Source organism: Eleutherodactylus coqui, chromosome 6, assembly GCF_035609145.1.
Source record: "Eleutherodactylus coqui strain aEleCoq1 chromosome 6, aEleCoq1.hap1, whole genome shotgun sequence".
NCBI lineage: Eukaryota > Metazoa > Chordata > Amphibia > Anura > Eleutherodactylidae > Eleutherodactylus > Eleutherodactylus coqui.
Genome location: NC_089842.1, coordinates 217,676,458 through 217,697,683, shown reverse-complemented (window position 1 = coordinate 217,697,683; position 21,226 = coordinate 217,676,458). Strand labels below are relative to the sequence as shown.

Here is a 21,226-nt window from a genome sequence, read left to right as displayed (position 1 = left end):
CCTACAAGCATAACAGACATCCCTAGGATGGTGTAAGAGCTTTATTGTACGACTACCCTGTTTTCCCCGAAAATAAGCCCTAGCATAATTTTTCAGGATGCTTGAAATATTAGCCCTCTTCTAAAAAATACATCCAAGTTACAGTTAATAAAAAAAAGTCAATTTAAATAGTGTCCAGACAGCTATACATGCCGTCCATTTACCTTCTGTCCCTTCTATTGGACCATATAAATGGTATCATACCTTCCCTGGTTTTATTTGTAGGCTTAGTCCCAAGAGAGATGCATTCTTAAAGGTAGGTACCCATCTTTCCCAGGTTAAGAGTAAACCACCTGGTATTAGCGTTAGGACTACTCGATCGAGTAGTGCCTTATTCGAGTACCTGCCCGCTCGTCTCTAAAGATTCGGGTGCCGGCAGGGGGCAGGGAGCGGCAGGGGAGAGCGGGGAGGAACAGAAAGGAGATCTCCCTCTCCCTCCCCCCCCCACCTCGCTCCCCCCTGCTCACCGCCACAACTCACCTGTCACCTGCGCCGCAGCCAAATCTTTACAGATGAGTGGGCAGGTACTCAAATAAGGCACAACTCGCTCGAGTAGTTTGCCTTATCGAGTATGCTCGCTCATCTCTGGTTAGGACCCATCCGAAAACTTGGTCACCTGGACGTTGGTAGATGGGCCGATATGATTTGATCAAATTATATACCAAGAACCCTGCATTATTTAATGTTGTTAGTGTGAATACAGTAATTTGGTATATTTCTGATAAATGTATTTTGAGTGCTGTTGCCACTTTTTTGGTTTCTGATCCCTAGGATGGTGCCAGACCTTCTTCAGCTGTTGATCCATATGGAGATTGATAGAGCGCATCAGGCCTCAGCAGCCCCCGTAGAGATGCCCTCCTCGTGACATAGTGGGGAAACCCTATTTCTACACTGGAAAATAAAAAGTTATGCCAACCTCTAGAGCTGTCCAAACCATTTCTGTTACAGGTGATGAGGTCCAAATATTCTCAGACATGTCCCCGGGGACAATACAGAGACATCATTGGCATTCCTTAGTTTTTGTCCTTGAGGGGCTTTGGGGACAGTTTTAGATCTATCATACAGTCTTTATACTCTTTTCCCATTAGCTTCTATTAGCATCTGTGACTTTGAATCCAATACTATAGCAATTAAGATGGGGACTAGGCAAGGCTGTCCCCTCTCACCCCTGTTATTAGCAATCGAAAGCCTGGCATCCCTATGTGTTGATGATACCCTACTATACATCTCTTCCCCCTCACCTCCCTTCCCAATATCTATCATATTCTTGATAAGTTCGGCTTGGTCTCTGGCTTTAGGATTAATAATTCCAAATCTTTAGCTCTTAATTTAAATATACCGCCCCAATGCTCTAACTTCTAAAGCTTCATTTTGATTTCTGTTTGGTTACCGAGAGCTTGCCATATTTGGGAATAAATCTTACCAGCTCCTTGGAGACCCTATACCGAGCTAGTATTGCTTAAGTGTCTGGAACAGGATCTTACGACTTGGTCCTCCTATAACTTGTCTTGGCTGGGTAGGGTCCATTTGGTACAAATGACATGGCTTCCGAACATGGTATCCTTATTTCATGCTCCACCTACTTCTGTCCCTACGGTAGGCTTGAAACATCTTCAATCCAAACTCTTGTAACCTATTTGGTCCCATAAACTTAGGCGCATTCAGCAATCTACATTATACACGCCCCGTACTGCCGCTGGCCTGGGAGTCCCTAATCTTCTGAATTGCTGCCATGCGGCCCAGCTGGCACAACTATTATATTGTCCCGTCACTATAGGCCTACATGGGTAAATATTGACTCTCTCACAGTTCTCCCCCGCCCCCTTGAACAATTTTTTTGGTGTGGGTCCAGGAATAGACCTGCAGTTATATGCTCAGCCTTGTTCTCTTCTTTAATGTTGTGGTACAGATTGTCCAGGAGGCATTACTTGGTCTACAAGCCCTGACCCATATCCAATCTGCTTGGCAATCCTTCTTCCCCTCCGGGCCTGGATACTGCTGTGTGTCTGGCTGCGGTACTTTGGTTTGTTCCCTGTTTGTGTCTATTGTTTGTCTGTTCCTGTTCTGTTTATTTCCGTGTACTGTATCCCGTGTGTTCAGGGCTCCCTGGTAGGGATTGGTAGTGGCCTAGGTACGAGTGTGGGTCCGCACCTGTCGGAAGCGATTGGCCCGCTAATTAGGCAGGGCTCCGGGGTAGGGGTTTGCAGGGAAAGGATTTCCCTTAGTTTATTTAGCATTTTCATTCCACGGTTGAGATATACAGACCTTCAGTTTCCTGCAGAGGTGCTCCCTGTCCGTTCTGCATCTAGCCACCTATACCAGCGCTTTCCCGCGTCCATCTTAGCTTCCCCCGATACCATGTTCGTGTTGGCAGTCCAGGACAAACGTGACAGCACCTTTTTACACTTTTGGTGGAACTACCCCAGACGTCATCACTTTTGGATTCAAGTGTACTCTTTAATATTTAGATGGGTCTCACCGTGTTTTCTGTCCGCCCGTATAGCTATTGCTCGCTCCTGGAGAAAAACGTTGCTCAGTATTGATCTGGTCAAAATCAAATTGTTTAAACTATTCAGTCATCTGCTTTTCTCATACTTTGAGTTTTTGGCTTTGTTCTCTTTGCTGTTAAAGGGGTCGTCTAACTTTTAACTAGTCAAACCATTGCCGATGCAATGAAACAAGTTATGTTCGCCTCTCTTCTTCCTCCCGGGAGGTGGTGCGGTGGGTCTCTCGGCAGTCTCTTTCTGTACTGACGGCGGAAGTCAGGTGACCACTGCAACCAATCAAAAGCCACAGTGTCGCCATTCCGGACTCCTGGCATCATGGTACCCAGGATGTGAGTGCTGATGCCAGGAGAACAGGCGGTGATGTGGCAGCCTCTGATTGACTGCAGCTTCCTGGAGGAAGAAGATAGGCGACTATGGCTTCTATGTTATTTTTTTTGCGTGGTCAGCTGTTTAAAAAAAAATTTAAGTCTGACAACCCCTTTAAGCTACAAGTCAGTGTCCGGCTCAATGCAGAACATTACCTTGGCATTGCACTGGTACATATATCCATACCTCTGTTGCATTATTTTGTCCTGAAGATTGTCTCCTCCTACCCTTGAATTTTTAAATATTGTATTTGGTCAAATAAGTCAAGAGTCTGGTAAAACTCAAGTGGGAGCGGCAATGAAGGCTAGATTAGTTGCTACCCAAGTTTCCTAGATATATGACTGTAAAACTGCTGAATGCATGGCATGAAGTGACCTAAATGTACTAGTGATATTCAATCTAGACCACAATGTATTGTACAGGGTCCTCTCTTGTTAGTAACTATAAGGCATCATGCCCACGAGGAACATCAGGCCCACGCAGATTTCTGCTGCAGATTTCTACAGCGGATGCACTTAAATTGTCTTTTTTTTAATGAGGGAGATCAACTGAGATATGATCTCTATGAGCTCCCGCACGCGTTATTTGTACTAAAATGGAGAATATTCCGTTTTTTTTCCCGTGCGTGAGATCCGCAAATCACTTAAAATACCATCCGCAGCTATTTAATTAACAGCAGATGGTCAATGCTTTCCCATGGGATGTGGATTTGCGTTTTTTTTCACGTGCCTCTTTGTGTGTTCAGCACATCCCGGAGCCGTTGTGCGCCTTTACAGAAATGTGCGCCTGGACCCGACCGGTCGTGTATTTCTGGCATATTTTATGCCAGCTTCGGGCATGAACTAACGATCTGTCAAAGTGGAGTGGCCATGCCATTTCTGAAAAGTGCCAGGGCCATTGGAAACAATAGCCACAATTTTTGTGCAAAAGGTCAGTGTGCAAAAATTTGCGACTTTTCTACGCTAGTATTCTGGAGTATAGCCTTTGGTAAATGTTTCCTACTGGCTTCTCTGATTTGTACTTGGACTGTTCCTTCTTGCACCAAGATACATTTAGGCATATAAACTATACTTGGGAATTGAAAGCAATGGAATATTTAAATGGTTATATCTAGAATTCATATCTCCAGTAGCTGCTGTGCTGATGCATTGTCTCCAATGGAGAAAACCACCAGAATGTACAGCATGCACATTACTATAGGGGTCCTCCAACGCATTAAAATCAATTCGGATTACTGCAGACGAGGCCCCTGGACAAGATGCAGTATTAATAAAGAAGTGCAGGAAAGAGGATACTCACTAATTGCTTCTTTTGGTGAAAGCTCCATAAAATCCAAATACGACCATACTGAAACCTTATTTTAAATGTAATGACATAGCTGTAAATAGAAACATTTTGAAAGTGGTAAGCTATTACCCAACTTCATCTCATGTACTAATATCTTGCATCCTCCATGTATTATTATTTTGCAATATCTTTTGTTTTCAGATTTGGCCCCAGCACATTGTAGTGGCCCAGTACATACTTTTCTGGCCCCCTCCATGTCATACATGTCATGTCTTATGTTGGTGCTCTGTGCAAACCTGTCTAGTCATTCTGTTGTGTGTATTGCACAGCTGCAGCGTGTGATGGGTTAACTGTTTGCAAGAGCCTGAAGCTTGTCTGTAAATGTTCAGTTTATGTCCTGTCATGTGGTATGAGTGAGGCTATAACTGTGAGTGTGTGAGAGCGGGAAGAGCAAGCAGTCCATTCTTCAGAGTAAGGGCTCCTATCCACTTGAATTTTTTTTAACACTGTGATATCGCTGCGTTTTTTTCACGCGATTGTCAGTGGGACTTTCTAATGTTAAAAACGCATCGCACAAACTTTAACATTAGAAAGTCCCATTGACAATCGCGTTAAAAAAACACAAGTGGGTAGGAGCCCTAAGGGAGTCCATTGCTTCTGGGTTTCTGAGGCTTCAGAGTGTCAGCCGCATGGGGGTACCTTCAACCCTTATGTGGTGAGAATGTGCGTGTATCTGTGATTAGAAAAGAGAGAGCCACAAGAGAGAGAGCGTGAGCCATAAGTTAATGCAATTTCCAAGGCTTAGTGCAGAGGTACTTTCTAATTTCTTTTTGTACGTGGCCGTCCAGAGTTATTGGATCACCGCGTAGAGGTACTGTTCTCAATTCGTCACACCTGGCCGTCCTGAAGTCTGGGATCACCGGGTGGAGGTACTATTACTCAAGTCTGTTTAATACCTGCACTTTAAGAACTGTCAATTGTGCCTTGTGTTATTCTGAAGTTATTCAAGTAAAGTTCTTCCAGGCCCTGACCGTTCCCAGGGACCTGAGGTACACTAATTCTGTCTGCGGCTCCATTTATTTACCGTCGAGAGTCATACCGGTGGGTAATGGAACGGTGGCATCACCCGTGACATCTGCTATCCCTGTTCTTCAGTTTATTGGGCATCCTTATCCTAGAGGTGTCCGGAAGAGCCTTAAGAGCCAACACAGTCAACCTCTATGGAGTTTAGGAGTTAGTACTTTCACAGTAGGTCTGCTAGTTCTCCATTATAGTGAACTCAACAGGAGTATTTCTGCTACTGAATGGAAGCAGGGGCAGCACCCATCATTGTGTTCAGTGGCAACAACACACAGCCCAATCGTGACATTGAATGACCTACTAACAGATCTGGAGCTAAATGCACATATGACCTATACAGCAATCTGTTTTCTATAGATACCTGATCCCAGTGGATGTGAGAGTCATTGGTGTCCTGACTTGCCTGTCTATCATTATCACACATGGTGCTGTTTGGCCCTCATTACTGCACACAGTGACTTCATGTTCTGGTTGCTGTGAACTTGTAAATATTTTTTACCAGTGTTTTATTACCCAGTGTAGTGTTATGTACCAGACCTGTCACTTCTACCTCAACATATGGTGCCAAGGTACGCAGCCTGGTGTCAATACTCCCTCACTATGCGGCTATGGAGCCCTTCCGCCCAAGCCCAGATTCTCCCAGTAAATATTAGTCAGTCTATTAGTATCTCTTTCCCTATTTAATTTGTAGTCCAGTCCATTTATTCTTGTTATCTGGGGGCTGATGGGTCTACATGGTCCCCTTCCGCTGTCTTTAGCTGATTTGCCCCCTATTTCTCCCCTCTCCCAGATCTGCCCCTTTTTGTGCCTTGTTGGTTTCTTGTTGAAATTACTTCCTTTCGGGGACCCAATATTTTTGGTCCAAAAATCACTCGGAAAAAGCCTTTGTTCAAGTGTCTTCAGGGTTCATTCACACGGGCGAGTGCAAATCACATTGGGCATTGTTGGGCATGACTCACACCTCACAAGACACTCCGTCCGTGTGCTGTGCCATGTGCCGGAGACCAAATATCTGCATGTTCTATGCTAGGGCTTCTGCATCATTGCATTCTAAGACCCAGAACATTGTTATTTTTCCGGCAGCGGAGCTCTGTGGCGCTTGTTATTTGTGGGCAGAGCTGTCGTTTTTATTGGCTCTTGGATTGTTTTTTATTGTGTGTTTTGGGGAGGTGAACAAAAGAAAAAATTGCAATTCTGGAGTTGATTTTTAAAATTATTTTTATGGCATTCACCATGTGCGAAAAATAACAAAAAATTTCTTTACCCCTTCGTAGAGGCACTTGATGGGTGTCCTCAGTCACTTGAAGGCCATCCATGTAAGTTGTGACACTAAGCTGGCTAGCCTGGACGTAGAAGCTCCATCCCTCATGCTGGTAGATACAAAGCAGTATCCCACTTTTTACAACAGAAGGGTAAAGCAGTTCAGGGCTCATAATGCACTCATAATTCAGTTAGTTACCTATATCTTAAAACACAACTTTTTTCTTTTTGATGGCAGACTCTACCACCAGAAGAGGGGTATGGCGATGGGGGGGCCCCTATACTGCTACTTACGCTAACTTGTACCTGGGCTGGTGGAAAGAGGACTTAGTTTCCACTGAAGCATGTGATAGATGGACTGGTGACGTTCTCCTTTGGCTTTATTATGTAGATGAAGTGTTCATCTTGTGGACTGGCTCTACTGTGTCTTTTTCTGAATCTATGGAGTATCTTAATAACAGTCAACTCGGTCTTCGTTTTACGTTACATTCAAGATTCAACACGGTCCTTCTTGGATTTGTCCATTAGTAAGTGTTCGCGGGGGAAACTAGAGACAACTGTCTATCGGAAGCTGACAGCCACTAATACTTTGCCGAAATAGCATACTTTTCATCCTGCCCCTCCTATAACACAGCAGGCCCTTGGGGCATTTTCTTCGGCTAAGAAGGAATTGCACTGAGGATAGTGATTACGATTCAAACGCCCTGATTTTGAGGAATCGTTTTTACAACGTGATTATCCTGAAGAAGTACTCGATGACTCTTGGAGTTTCGTATCTTTAGGTCCCCCGTTCTCGACCTCAGGGTGACAGATCTGTTAGAGTCATCGGCACTTATGATGTTCGTTCAAAAGAGATTTTTAGGATCTTCGATAAATATTGGTATATATATGACACCGATTTGACTGAAGGATTGTCTCCCCATCCATCAATCATCTTCAGGAGGTGCAGGAGCCTTCATGATGGACTTGTGTATAGTCACCACTAATTCCCACTAATCCCGACTCTGAAACTTGGCTTAATCACAAGATTCTAAAATGGACTTTCCCTTGTCCTGAGTGTCGGGCGTGCCAATATATCAGTAAAAGTAATTACTACCCAAAAACGATACGTAAATAGAGAGTTCATCAACTGCAAGTCTCGTAACATTATCTACATGGCGACTTACAGTTGCTCCCGTAACTTCATTGGTAAAACAACACAACTGAGGAGACGTGTACGACCTCATGTGGGTAATGTGTTTTGTGAGACGGGCAGACGGCGGTGGCGATATACATGAAGACCTTTCCCAACAATCATTTAAGTCAGTTGAGATTCCAGGAAATTGAGTTATTACGCCCAACAGTAGAAGAGACAGATAATAAATTGTCACACAAAGAGACAGCCTGGATCTTTACACTTAATTCTTGTCAACCTGGGGGCTTTAATGAGACATCTTTTGCACCCTTCATATGAACGTCTACCCTGTTGGTGCATTGTATATATGTATACATATATACTTTTATATATATGTATATTGCTCCTGTGAACTTATTTTGCGGGAGACGCGTTGAGCCTCTTGTCACCGTCTTTAAGAGCTTGTTGCTACTATTTGAATTTGCTACGATATAAACAGCAGTTTAGCGATAGAGCGTATTATCCAGCTCAATGCCTTTTTTGCATCAGCCGTCCAGTGATTGGGTATATCGCGTCACACCTGTTACTAATATCTTATAAACAATCTAGTGACAGGCCCCCATTTGTAGGCAGGGTTCCCCTTTTTGTGGTTCTAGTTATTTTGTTCGAGTCAGGACCCACAAGATAACGAGGACCCTTGATGTAGGCTCGTGAGCTTATGTATTCTGGCCAAAATACAAACTTATACCTTGTATTTACTAACCTATTAGATATTTCCACCTGTATAGTAGCTGGGAACTTTTGGAAAGTATTTGGCTGCCTGTTGTCTGCACGTTCGGTTTTATGTATGTTGTTGGTGTCCAACGTGTATGCATGTCCCTACTCCCTTTCTTCCCACCAGCCATTATTTATATTGTGCCTATGTAGGTTGTACTATTATATCTTGTTCCTCCTGTTCACGTGCCGAGATGTTATATTATTCCTATGTGCTACTACCTGGAACGTGCGGGAATAGTGTCTATTTGACATATGGTTTGTCTTTTGTGGTTCCCCATTATCTGTTTAATAAAAGGTATGTATTAATAAGGATCTTTCTCTGTGATTTTCTGCTTTATGGCGTTCACCATGCGAGATAAATAACAAAATATTCTCAGTGTCTGGGTTGTTACAAACACGATGATAGCTATTATGTGCTGCTTTTAAAAATGTTTTGGGGTATTTTTATGCAGTAGTTGCTATTGATCGTGGGATGTAAGGGGTTAAACTACCAGGATCTGAGGTTTTTTCTTCTCCTGGCTGTTAGAGCAGGAGCCGGGCTGTCAGGCAGCCAAGCCACTGCTTTAAACAGAGGTATGTGCAGGTTTAAAGCCCATTAGTTAGGTCAGTAAAAAGGCATACTGTGGTCACTAAGGGGTTAATCTCCAGGCTGTTAAGTGTACATTTCTGGCCTGGTGATGCGGGACGGGGTCCTGGGATGAATGATCTGGAGTTTGCGTTTGCACCCATATATCCATTACTGACAAGGCCCTCAACAATGTGTGCCTGATTTTCTTCCATAGTTTTGGGGTCAGAAATAAGGAGGGGGGCGCCTACATGAAACTGTTGGGGATCAGGAGAACTGCATGCCCCCACCACCCTACAATCATCTGCCCAGGTCTCACTTGCCCCACCTAATCTGCTTGTATGTTCTCTTTTCCATGTAGATGCTCTGTGGCCGGACAACACATAAGGTTGTGCAGTGATGAAGATGCGACGGGCGTTGGTAGTGGGGGTAACTGATTTGGCAGGCAACATAGCGATAGGCGATCTCTGGTAAGCCTTTCCATCCCGCTGCGAACTTCTAGGTTGGAGGAGCTGGAAGCATGATCCCATGTATCCTGTGCACAGCGTTCACCAGACGAGTCCTCCAACCAGATTGGATGAAGTCCGTGGTTAAGACTAAAGGCCCAACCAACTACACAGAACGATTACACAGTGCAACAGAATTTTTGTAACATATGAGCAGATAGGCGACTTATAGTAACTTTAGTGCGCTGTATTCAAATATGATATCCGGTTTTTCTGCCATGTAAGGTTTTCCAATTATGGGGAATAATGTAATCCAATTGGATTTTTTAGAAATCTGCCTATACAATTAATCCAGTCGGCTCGCCATTAACCTTGCTTCATAAAAAGAGCAAAAGTGATTGCCAAATAGTTGCGCAATCACTGTTACACACCACATGCTAACCAAACACTATAAGGGTAGGTTTATGTAACAGATAGGGTATGTTTTCACGTGGTGTAAACACTGCGGATCATCCACCAGTAAGTTGTGATTAATGAACTGTGTTTTTATAGGTCATTGGTTAGACTAAATAAAAGAATCAGAATCCTAAAACAAAAATACATGTTTGGTATCGCTGCATCCGTAAAAGTCCGATCTATCAAAGTAATGCATTATTAACCGGCACGGTGAACGTCGTCTGAGAATAAAATTAAGAACGCCAGAAATGTGCTTTTTTGGTCAGTCTCCAAAAAAAAAAATGCAATAACAAGAGATCACAAAGTTGTATGTATTCCAAAATGGTACTAAGGCAAACTACAGGACGTCCCGCAAGAAACGAGCCCTCACACAACTATGTGGACAAAAAAATAAAGTTATTGCGCGCAGAAGATGGCGGCAGAAAATACTTTTTAAAAAATTAAGTCTTTGCAAAAAAAATACAAGTAGTACAGAAAAAAAAACAAAACTCATAAGTTTGGTATTATAGTAATCATACTGAGCCATAGCAGAAAGTTATGTCATTTTTGTTGCCGTTTGTGCGCCATAGAAACAGGACGCACTGAAAGATGGCGGAATGTCGTTTTTTTTCATTTTACTCCACTTGGAAGTTTTTAAAAGTTTTTCAGTACATTATATGGTACTTTAAATTGCACCATTGAAAACTACAACTCGCCCCGCAAAAAACAAGCCCTCATACAGCGACGTCGATGGATAAGTAAAGGAGTTACGATTTAAAAAAAAAAAAAAGCTTGGTCGCTGAGGGGTTAAACATGAAAATGAGACGTGCTGCTAGTATTCAGTTTTACCAGTGGAAGCAGCAGGTTTTAATTTTACAGGAACATATCAATTATTTTTTTTAATGAAAATGTAAAAAAAAAAAACTTGTTGCGCAGTGTAATCGGTCAAAAAAATCATTTGAATGAGCAAAAATGAACAATAATAGTTGAATGTAAATGCGGCCGGCGATCGAGCGACGAGTGATAGTCGGTTATCGTTTTACGTAGGCATTAAAATCATCGTTGGCTCGTTTGCAAACAGTTGGGTTTAAACAGCAATCGCTGTCATTCTCAATCACTGGTACAGAGACTGAATGTCTGTCCGAGAGCGTACGAACCCACAGCCCGAGCGTACGAGCTCACTGTACAAGCCCAAAGCCCAAGCGTAGGAGCCCACAGCCCAAGCATACGAGCTCACTGTCTGTGCATAAGAGCCGAAAGCCCGAGCGTATGAGGCCACAGCCCGAAGGTATGAGCTCACTGTCCGAGCGTATGAGGCCACAGCCCGAAGGTATGAGCTCACTGTCCGAGCGTATGAGGCCACAGCCCGAAGGTATGAGCTCACTGTCCGAGCGTATGAGGCCACAGCCCGAAGGTATGAGCTCACTGTCCGAGCGTATGAGGCCACAGCCCGAAGGTATGAGCTCACTGTCCGAGCGTATGAGGCCACAGCCCGAAGGTATGAGCTCACTGTCCGAGCGTATGAGGCCACAGCCCGAAGGTATGAGCTCACTGTCCGAGCGTATGAGGCCACAGCCCGAAGGTATGAGCTCACTGTCCGAGCGTATGAGGCCACAGCCCGAAGGTATGAGCTCACTGTCCGAGCGTATGAGGCCACAGCCCGAAGGTATGAGCTCACTGTCCGAGCATATGAGGCCACAGCCCGAAGGTGTGAGCTCACTGTCCGAGCGTATGAGGCCACAGCCCGAAGGTGTGAGCTCACTGTCCGAGCGTATGAGGCCACAGCCCGAAGGTATGAGCTCACTGTCCGAGCGTATGAGGCCACAGCCCGAAGGTATGAGCTCACTGTCCGAGCGTATGAGGCCACAGCCCGAAGGTATGAGCTCACTGTCCGAGCGTATGAGGCCACAGCCCGAAGGTATGAGCTCACTGTCCGAGCGTATGAGGCCACAGCCCGAAGGTATGAGCTCACTGTCCGAGCGTATGAGGCCACAGCCCGAAGGTATGAGCTCACTGTCCGAGCGTATGAGGCCACAGCCCGAAGGTATGAGCTCACTGTCCGAGCGTATGAGGCCACAGCCCGAAGGTATGAGCTCACTGTCCGAGCGTATGAGGCCACAGCCCGAAGGTGTGAGCTCACTGTCCGAGCATATGAGGCCACAGCCCGAAGGTGTGAGCTCACTGTCCGAGCATATGAGGCCACAGCCCGAAGGTATGAGCTCACTGTCCGAGCGTATGAGGCCACAGCCCGAATGTATGAGCTCACTGTCCGAGCGTATGAGGCCACAGCCCGAATGTATGAGCTCACTGTCCGAGCATATGAGGCCACAGCCCGAAGGTATGAGCTCACTGTCCGAGCGTATGAGGCCACAGCCCGAAGGTATGAGCTCACTGTCCGAGCGTATGAGGCCACAGCCCGAAGGTATGAGCTCACTGTCCGAGCGTATGAGGCCACAGCCCGAAGGTATGAGCTCACTGTCCGAGCGTATGAGGCCACAGCCCGAAGGTATGAGCTCACTGTCCGAGCGTATGAGGCCACAGCCCGAAGGTATGAGCTCACTGTCCGAGCGTATGAGGCCACAGCCCGAAGGTATGAGCTCACTGTCCGAGCGTATGAGGCCACAGCCCGAAGGTATGAGCTCACTGTCCGAGCATATGAGGCCACAGCCCGAAGGTGTGAGCTCACTGTCCGAGCGTATGAGGCCACAGCCCGAAGGTGTGAGCTCACTGTCCGAGCGTATGAGGCCACAGCCCGAAGGTATGAGCTCACTGTCCGAGCGTATGAGGCCACAGCCCGAAGGTATGAGCTCACTGTCCGAGCGTATGAGGCCACAGCCCGAAGGTATGAGCTCACTGTCCGAGCGTATGAGGCCACAGCCCGAAGGTATGAGCTCACTGTCCGAGCGTATGAGGCCACAGCCCGAAGGTATGAGCTCACTGTCCGAGCGTATGAGGCCACAGCCCGAAGGTATGAGCTCACTGTCCGAGCGTATGAGGCCACAGCCCGAAGGTATGAGCTCACTGTCCGAGCGTATGAGGCCACAGCCCGAAGGTATGAGCTCACTGTCCGAGCGTATGAGGCCACAGCCCGAAGGTGTGAGCTCACTGTCCGAGCATATGAGGCCACAGCCCGAAGGTGTGAGCTCACTGTCCGAGCATATGAGGCCACAGCCCGAAGGTATGAGCTCACTGTCCGAGCGTATGAGGCCACAGCCCGAATGTATGAGCTCACTGTCCGAGCGTATGAGGCCACAGCCCGAATGTATGAGCTCACTGTCCGAGCATATGAGGCCACAGCCCGAAGGTATGAGCTCACTGTCCGAGCGTATGAGGCCACAGCCCGAAGGTATGAGCTCACTGTCCGAGCAAAGTAGTCCACTTTGAGAACATTTGTTTGCTGACTCGGGCAAACAGTAATCATTCCATGTAAAAACACCATATCCGATTGCCTGCCCCCCCCCCCCCTCTCCACTTTGGACAGAGCTCTGTGAAGCCTTTTTTTGGAAAATTAGCTTTATTTAGTATTGTTTGGGGGTATATTTGGCTCTTTGACCACTTTTCTTGCAATTTTTGGAAGGTGAAATACAAGGCCAAAAAATATTTTTTTTTTTTTTAGTTGTACATATTTTTTGTGTACCTGCTGAATCTGCAATCATAGTCCTCACAGGCCATGGCAGACCGAGATGCCACAGTCTGGCATCCAGTTGCCATAACCCACTCCTGCCATGTAATTGCAGAGGAAGCACTCTTCTGTGAACCACAGCAATGTTTTTTGTGGAACGAGTTGTAGTTTTTAATGGTGCTATTTAATGTACTGAAAGACTTAAAATTTTTTATAAGTGGAGTAAGATAAAAAAAAAAAAAAAACGACATTCCACCATCTTTCAGTGCATTTTGTTTCTACGGCGCACAAACTGCAACAAAAACGACCTGATAACTTTATTCTATCGGTCAGTACGATTACGATACGAAACTCGTATAGCTTTTTTTTTTTTACTATACTATTTTTTTTTTTCCCAAAGACATTTATTCTTTTTCAATTATTTTCTGCGGCCATCTTGTGCGCAATAACTTCTATTTTTCCATCGACGTAGTTGAGTGAGGGCTCATTTTTTGCGGGATGTCCTGTATTTTCAGTTAGTACTAATTTGGAATACGTACGACTTTTTGATCACTTTTTATTGCGTTTTTTTCTGAGGGACAGGGTGACTGAAAATGCATTTTTTTTTATTTTTATTTTTTGGACGACGTTCACCGTGTGGGGAAAATAATGCGCTACTTTGATAGATCAGACTTTTACGGTATTTTAGGATTTAGATTTTTTAATTACAGATATTGCTCTTTTTTTAAACTTTACTTTTAAGTACCCCTGGGGGACTACAACCAGTGATGCTTTGATCACTCCTGCAGTATGACGTAATGCTATAGCATTACGTCATACTGCATTCTGACAGGCAGCCCAAGGGGATGGCTTGATAGGCAGTCTCCCAAGGCAGCCCTGGGGCCTTTCAGAAGGTCCCCGGCTGCCTTGACACCTGCACGGCTCCCCCGGCATATATCTCTATCATTCCCCAAATGTACACCATTCGCAATCTGGGTGATTGGGTATTTGGGTTGCCCCTCATTCACGGTGACTGGGTATTTGGGTTGCCCCTCATTCACGGTGATTGGGTATTTGGGTTGCCTCATTCACGGTGATTGCCTCATCTAGAAGTGGGGAGTAAAAGGCCAATATGCGCTTGCCCGATCTCACCGCAGGAAGGGGGGGGGCGTACGGGACCCCTGAACATCGTTCAGGGCATTTAAAGGGTTAAAAGCCGCGATCGGCAGATTGCAGCTTTTGCCTGCGGGTGTCAGCTGTAGTAAATGTACGTCCTGGAGCAGGAAGGGGTTAAATACAGCAGGAGACTCTGCCAGGTTGTGTGTGTGCGATCCTGAGCCAGGAGCTGCCAGTCACACAGGACAGCACACTAGTTTTAGTGGTCAGCCATCCCCCTCAAACAATCATTACTGGAGACATGGTATTGGGCCGGTGGAGTTGGATCCAGTTACCTCTGCAGGGGTCTCCATGCTCCAACAGTAGAAAACTCTCCAGACCACCACAGTCCAAGCCTATACAGCTGGATCCATGGAAGTGGCAGACGGACCCTCCTGCCATTCTCTTCCCTCTCGGCTTTCTTCCAGATGCCAGCGCAGCACCTGGTGGTTTCTAACTGGCTCCACTTCCAGCCAGTGCCATTAGCCACCTGCACCCCTCATCCAGCCTACAAACTACCGATGCAGGAAGAACGATGGCTGTGATGTATACAGTGCGCCTCCGGGTGAGGCAGGACAGACACTACCCTGCTGGCCAGTATGCACTATCGGGTCCCAAGTGGAGGCCGGGCGACACAGAAGGTACAGCTGCCTACCTGATACCGGCTCTCAGCGCAGCACTGCGGGAACAATAGAACAAATATCAGTACAGCAACGAAGGTATCAACAGAAAAGGACCCCTGTGGCAGCAAATTTGGGTAACTTGCACTGTCTCACAGGGCGGTCAGGGCAACTGACAAGGGTAAACCGCCCTGCCAAGGGAGACACTACCCCTCCAGTGCTATAACGCTAGCTGCAGGGGTCCACAAGCCCAGCATTCTAGAGGTGGGCGCTGCAGTCCAGGATGAGACGACACCAACGGTGTGTGAAATCCATTTTAATTCACAAAAAAGGAAAAGTGTGACAAAGTCCAAATATCCGGATTCATATATTACATTGATGGTGATGTGCGGCCTGTAGGGGGCAGCGCAGGGGCTCACAGGTTCAGGAGCTTCTCATTGAGAGCGATCTGTGCCTGGGTGAGGTTGGCGAGATAAGTGACCATCAGCAGATCCTGGGGAGGAAAGAACAAAAGATGTTACACAAGTTACACCCACCAAGCTCCTCCCCCGGCCTTCATAAGAGTGCAGAGGAAATCGCCGCCTTTTAACCCGTTAGTGACGTCACCTATTTTTGCCATGAGAACAATTTTGGGGGATTTTCATCTTCACTTTTTAAAAGCCATAACTTTTTTAATTTTCCGTCCCCGTGTGTGTACGAGGGCATATACTTTTTTTTCCCTTACACCCACAAATTGTACCATATAGTGTATTGAAGAACTTTAACTTTTTCTTGGAGGGCAAGGAGAAAATATACCAATCCTACAATTTTTATTACATCATTAATCATGCAGTATAAATGACAATCCTTCAGCAGGCCGGTACTATTCCAACAGAACAAGCTGTTAGTTTTCATTGGTACCATTTTGAGGTACATATGACTTTTTGATAACTTATTGTGTTTTTGGGAGGTGAAATGAACAAAAGAATTTTGGCGCTTTTTAAAAATTTATTTACAGCGTTTACCATGCAGGATAAAAAACAAAAAAAAAACAAAAGTAAAAAAGTATAATCAATTTATTGAACAGGTTGTTTTGGATACGACTATACCAAATGTTTTTTTTTTTAATATTGTTATTAAAACGGAGAGAAAAATGTGCAAAAAAATAAAAAGTTGGGGGTTTGTTTGTTTTTTACCATTTAATATTTTACATTTTTTATGTCCTTGTATGGGACTTGAACCTGTAATGCCATGATTGCTCTGATAATACACTGCAGTACTTCTGTATTGCTATGCATCATTGCTAATCTTAGTGATCACAGGCCATGGCAGACCTGGATGGCATTGTCTGGCATCTGGTTGCCATGTCAACCCATCAGCCCTCTGCAATTACATAGCGGAGGGCCGATGAGTCACAAAGGGCCCTCCCTGTGAACGCTCTACATGCCGCAGCCAACATCACAGCATATAAGGGGTTAACAGCGGGGATCACTGTTCCCACAGATCCCTGCTGTTGCAGCCAGAGGCTAGCTGTCAGTGGCTTAACTTCTGAGCCTGTGCCATCCATAGGGTAAAGTTTATGTTCTGCCTGGGAAATGGTTCCCACAAATGGACATAAACGTATGTCCAGTGGCAGGAAGGGGTTAATAAACCGCATCACGCAGCTGTTGTCCGATTGGCTGATGAAGGAAGCCGCACTTACATTAATGTTGCTGTTCAGCATGGCCTCAAAGTCTTCAGGAGTTATTTTTGGTACTTGGTTCACCAGATCCATCAGGAATCGGCCCACGTTGTTGTCTGCGGTGACTTTACCTGACTGCAAGAGGAAGAGAATGAGTATAATGACCAAGAAGCCCCAAAGACACAGAACTCGGGGGGATGGGGGGGCAACTCACCAGCACATCCTCCGCGTACTGCAGCACCGTGCTCAGCGCATCCTGCAGTCGAGTAGCGGCCGAGCCCACCTGCTGGAGGTCACTGGTCAGTCCGATGGAGCGGTTAGGGTTGAAGCAGGTCTTTGTGATGAGGTCAACTGGAAGGAGAAATAGGGATGTCAAAAACCACCTGCAGTACCCAGGACAACCACTAGATGGCACTGTGATAATACATAAAGAATGACTGCCAGAACCCTACAGGGCAAGAACCTCCAACATCAGCGGGGGACAACCTATAGCATACATCACCTCCTATCCTCTCCGTGTCGTAATACACAAACTGCACGGTCAGCGGGGTGAACATGACTCCCATCGTTTTACCAGGGACGCCCATCGGAGTGCTGCAAGAGAGAAGATATAGGTCACAGAGGGTAAGAGGGGACAGAGCAATGTTCTGCAGATCTCTAGAGAGGTCAGTGGTGTAATAATCTGCAGTGTATATATGTATAGGAAGGTAGAGAGGGCAGAGCGATGTTCTGCGGACCTACTGGTGTAATAGTCTGCGGTTGTACCTGATGTAGGCCTTGATGTTCATGCGCCCTCCCTGCAGGCTGGTGTCCAGGGTGAGGTGGATGGGGTTGGTGGCCTCGCGGCTGTAGTACTCGTGGATGAGCACGGAATGTTCTGTGATGTCGTTCCCGGTGGCGTACCTGCGGTACAAGATACGGTTACCGCCATGAAGTGCGCCCCCTACAGAAGTCAGCTTTCTGTAGGACTGCGGTATTAGAAGCTGCACGGTTGCCGGTGGGGACTGCAAGGGCGCATGAATAAGCAGCACATTCACGGATGACTCTCCTATTCACGGCGTATTTCAGCGTCTCTCACCGTACTTCACACGCAGAAACAAAACACGCAAGGACGGCCCATTGCTTTTATGTGCAGTTCTGCAGCCCCACGCGCTATGGGGGTCCGTAATCCGCAGCAAGGTAGGACATCCGGTGCCTCTTTGGCCACAAGATTTTCAGCCATTTGAAGCAAATGAAGCCACTGAAATCACCGCGGTTTTTCCGTTGGAACGAGCCCTAAGAGCACGCGCCAATTCACACACATTCTGCCCTAAAATCCGCAGAGGAAATTTCCACCCCGGATTCCTGCGCATCGAACGTGGATTGAGGCCGCCTGCAGACGAGCGGGTCGGATCCGGCGGCGAGAATTCTCGCCGCGAGACCCGACCCGAGTGCCTGCAGAGACGAGCGCGTACTCACCTGCGCCCGACTTTTTCATGTGCCTGCTGCCGGCGCATGCGCAGACCGGAGCCGGCGGCCGGGTGAGTGACGTTTCTGTGCGAGGCTCTGCGAGCCCTGCACAAAAATAGGACATGCCGCGGTTTGTTTGCCGTGCGAGATTTTGCGTGGCCAAACCACGGCCGTCTGCATAGGAGTGCGTATTGTAATGCACTCCTATGCAGGCTTTGAGCGGCGGAAATCCCGCCGCGGGATTTCCGCCCGTGTGCAGGCGGCCTTAGTGCCAAGAAAGGACATCCTTTTTGTTCATGCGAATTTCTAGTTCTCACCGTGTAGATATGGCGCCGATTTCAATTACAACGCACGGAACAGCTGTGGCTGGTGAATCAGCGCGGATGCCGCCTAACGCTTCATTCAGACTGCAAAATCTGGGTCAAATAAAAGCGCAGCAGAAATCCGTGCATCTAAACATGGCTGCCTGGCAAGCACTAGCAGTAAAGCTGCCGCGAATCCGCACGCCGGTCGGCCGTACAGAAAACGCAACGCATTAGTGACCTGCAGCTTTTTACTTCATGATGCAGATTTAAAATCTGTAAGTGCCGTGCAGCCTGCGGGCAGATCTCCACTCCGACGGACGGCGCCCGCTTAGATGGCGCTGTGTCACCGTGTGAAGAAACTAACTGTTAACCCCTGCAGATGAGTCAGTCAGGTCTGTTATATGTCCACCTTCACTACTGCGCCATTCTCAGGTCTACCGTTATAGCGCATTACTGCGCCACCTGCGGGTGAGGGCCGGTAGTACGGGTGAACAGTCACTCACCAGCCCAGGATCTGCTCGGTGGACGACACCTTCTTGTGCAGCTCGTACATGTTCTTGGCAAACTCCATGTCCACCGCCACCTGCAAGACAGAAGAGCTGAGTACCCCGGACGGATGAGCCCCTCCCCCACCACCTGCAAGACAGGAGAGCTGAGTACCCCGGACGGATGAGCCCCTCCCCCACCACCTGCAAAACAGGAGAGCAGGTGGTGGGGGTGCCAGGAACCCAATGGACGCAGCCCTCCCACCAATGCAAGACAGGAGAGCAGAGCACCCCCGAATAGAGCCGAATACCCCCCGCCCCCCTACGGGGCAGCGCAGCGTCAGCATACCTCATCTTCTGACTCGTTGTGCGGCACGGAGAAGCAGTTGGTGACCTCCACGGAGTGCTTGTCCACCGAGCCTGTGTGAGAAGAGGAGACGTCACGTATACAATGTACAAGCTTACGTGTGTCACATCTATAGGGGCTTCTTAAAGGGACAGGCACGGATTTCATCTAACCCTTCAGACCCCAGGGCATAAATTTACATCTGGGGCACGTGGGGTTCGTATGGAGCGTGCAAGCCAATCCTGCTGCGTACACGGAGGGGCCGGCTGTCCGACACCCGCCAACAGCGGTCATCAGCGCATAGGCTTTAAACATCCTGAACCCCCCTGCCGTGTGACTGCCAGGACAGCTTGAGGCACATCTTAATAGACGGCCTGTCAGAACGTCGTACAGCGCAATACTGCGGTATTAGGCCTCATGTCCACTGAGAAAGTCAGGCCGCAGGGACTCTCCATGCAGAATCCCGCAGCAGGTCCCTCCTGCCCCGCAGACACGAGGCCTGAAAATAAGATATACTTACCTGTCCGGATGCTGCGGATCTGCGCTATTGCGGCCAGATCTTCTTTCTTCGGCCGGCGATGTGCTCAGTGCGCCGCGCACATCTTTCTCTTTCATTGGACTTCTGCTCTCCCGCGGCCCAGCAGAGATACAGCTGCGGGACCAGACGGCTCCCATAGGCTTCAATGGAAGGCCGCACAAAATGGAGCCTGCTGCGGGTGGTTTCCCGCACACGCGTTCCGCGCGTCACGGAAAAATGACGTCCGGGTGTCCAATGGTTCCCTGTGGTCGACGTATGCGGGACACCTGCGCGGATATGATCACTCTAATTTGCCCGTGGGCCTTACATTATACGAGTGACCATCACAGGTTCAAGTCCCATCTGGGGCTAAAAGGAGGTAAAAATTGGTAAAAAAAACCCAACTTGTTAGTCCGGCGGGACGCGAGCGGATGTGCATTGTGGAATCCGCCATTGTTAGCGGTCCGGACGAGCCGCGGTATTCTGCACGCATTCAGAAAAATCGACCGCTGGCAGCGACTGTGATTTCTGCTCGTGTAAGTTAAATGGCAGCAGGTCTGCTCCCCCGTGGATCCGGCGCGGCCGGCGTACACTGAAGTCACTGGAAGCCGTCCGACACACGGCTGACACTCCAGACAGGTGGCGGACCCGCCTCATCGCCTAGCAACGGCACAGGGGGGAAATAATCTGTCCTGCGCACATCTGCCGGCGGCTCGCCACGGGCATCCACAGTGCGGAGAGAGGGGGCGCCGCTGCGAAATTTTTGCACGGTTTAGCGTTAATACACCCCCTCACACATCACAATGGCGGCGGGGCAGTGGAAGGCGCCATTGGACACGGCTAGGCGCAGTCAGACACGGTGAAAACTCCACGTTTACTGACCGCAGGGGGCGCGCAGGATCTCCGTCCGTTATCCGGTAATTATACAGGGACCCCTAATATACAACACACAGAAATAACAATATTTCCAACTTTAGTCATACTAGTGACCCGGTGCCTCTCACCCAGCAGCGTCCCGATCACCCGGGCGGCGCCCTCATTCCTGCGCTCGTAGCTGTCCACGATGGAGGCCAGGACCACCGGGTGCACCCTGACCATAGGCCCGTGCAGCGCCGCCGGCATCACCGTCACAGCCGGAGCCGCCATCTTGCTTGCGGAGAAAGAGCGAGGACGGGGCGGAGCCGAGGCACCACTGCCGAGCTCGGCAGCTGA

The 21,226-nt window shown here is 47.8% G+C and overlaps 1 protein-coding gene across 1 annotated transcript; it reads right to left on the bottom strand.

Annotated features, from left to right (window-relative positions):
- Positions 1–15,552: 15,552 nt before the first annotated feature.
- Positions 15,553–21,185, bottom strand: EIF3F (eukaryotic translation initiation factor 3 subunit F). Its single transcript, XM_066608748.1, has 8 exons — positions 21,019–21,185; positions 19,501–19,571; positions 19,170–19,249; positions 17,678–17,815; positions 17,415–17,506; positions 17,127–17,263; positions 16,934–17,047; positions 15,553–15,745 (listed from the first exon to the last, which is right to left on the bottom strand). The coding sequence occupies exons 1-8, from the start codon at positions 21,158–21,160 to the stop codon at positions 15,668–15,670; spliced, it is 852 nt and encodes a 283-aa protein (XP_066464845.1). The 5' UTR covers positions 21,161–21,185; the 3' UTR covers positions 15,553–15,667.
- Positions 21,186–21,226: the final 41 nt, after the last annotated feature.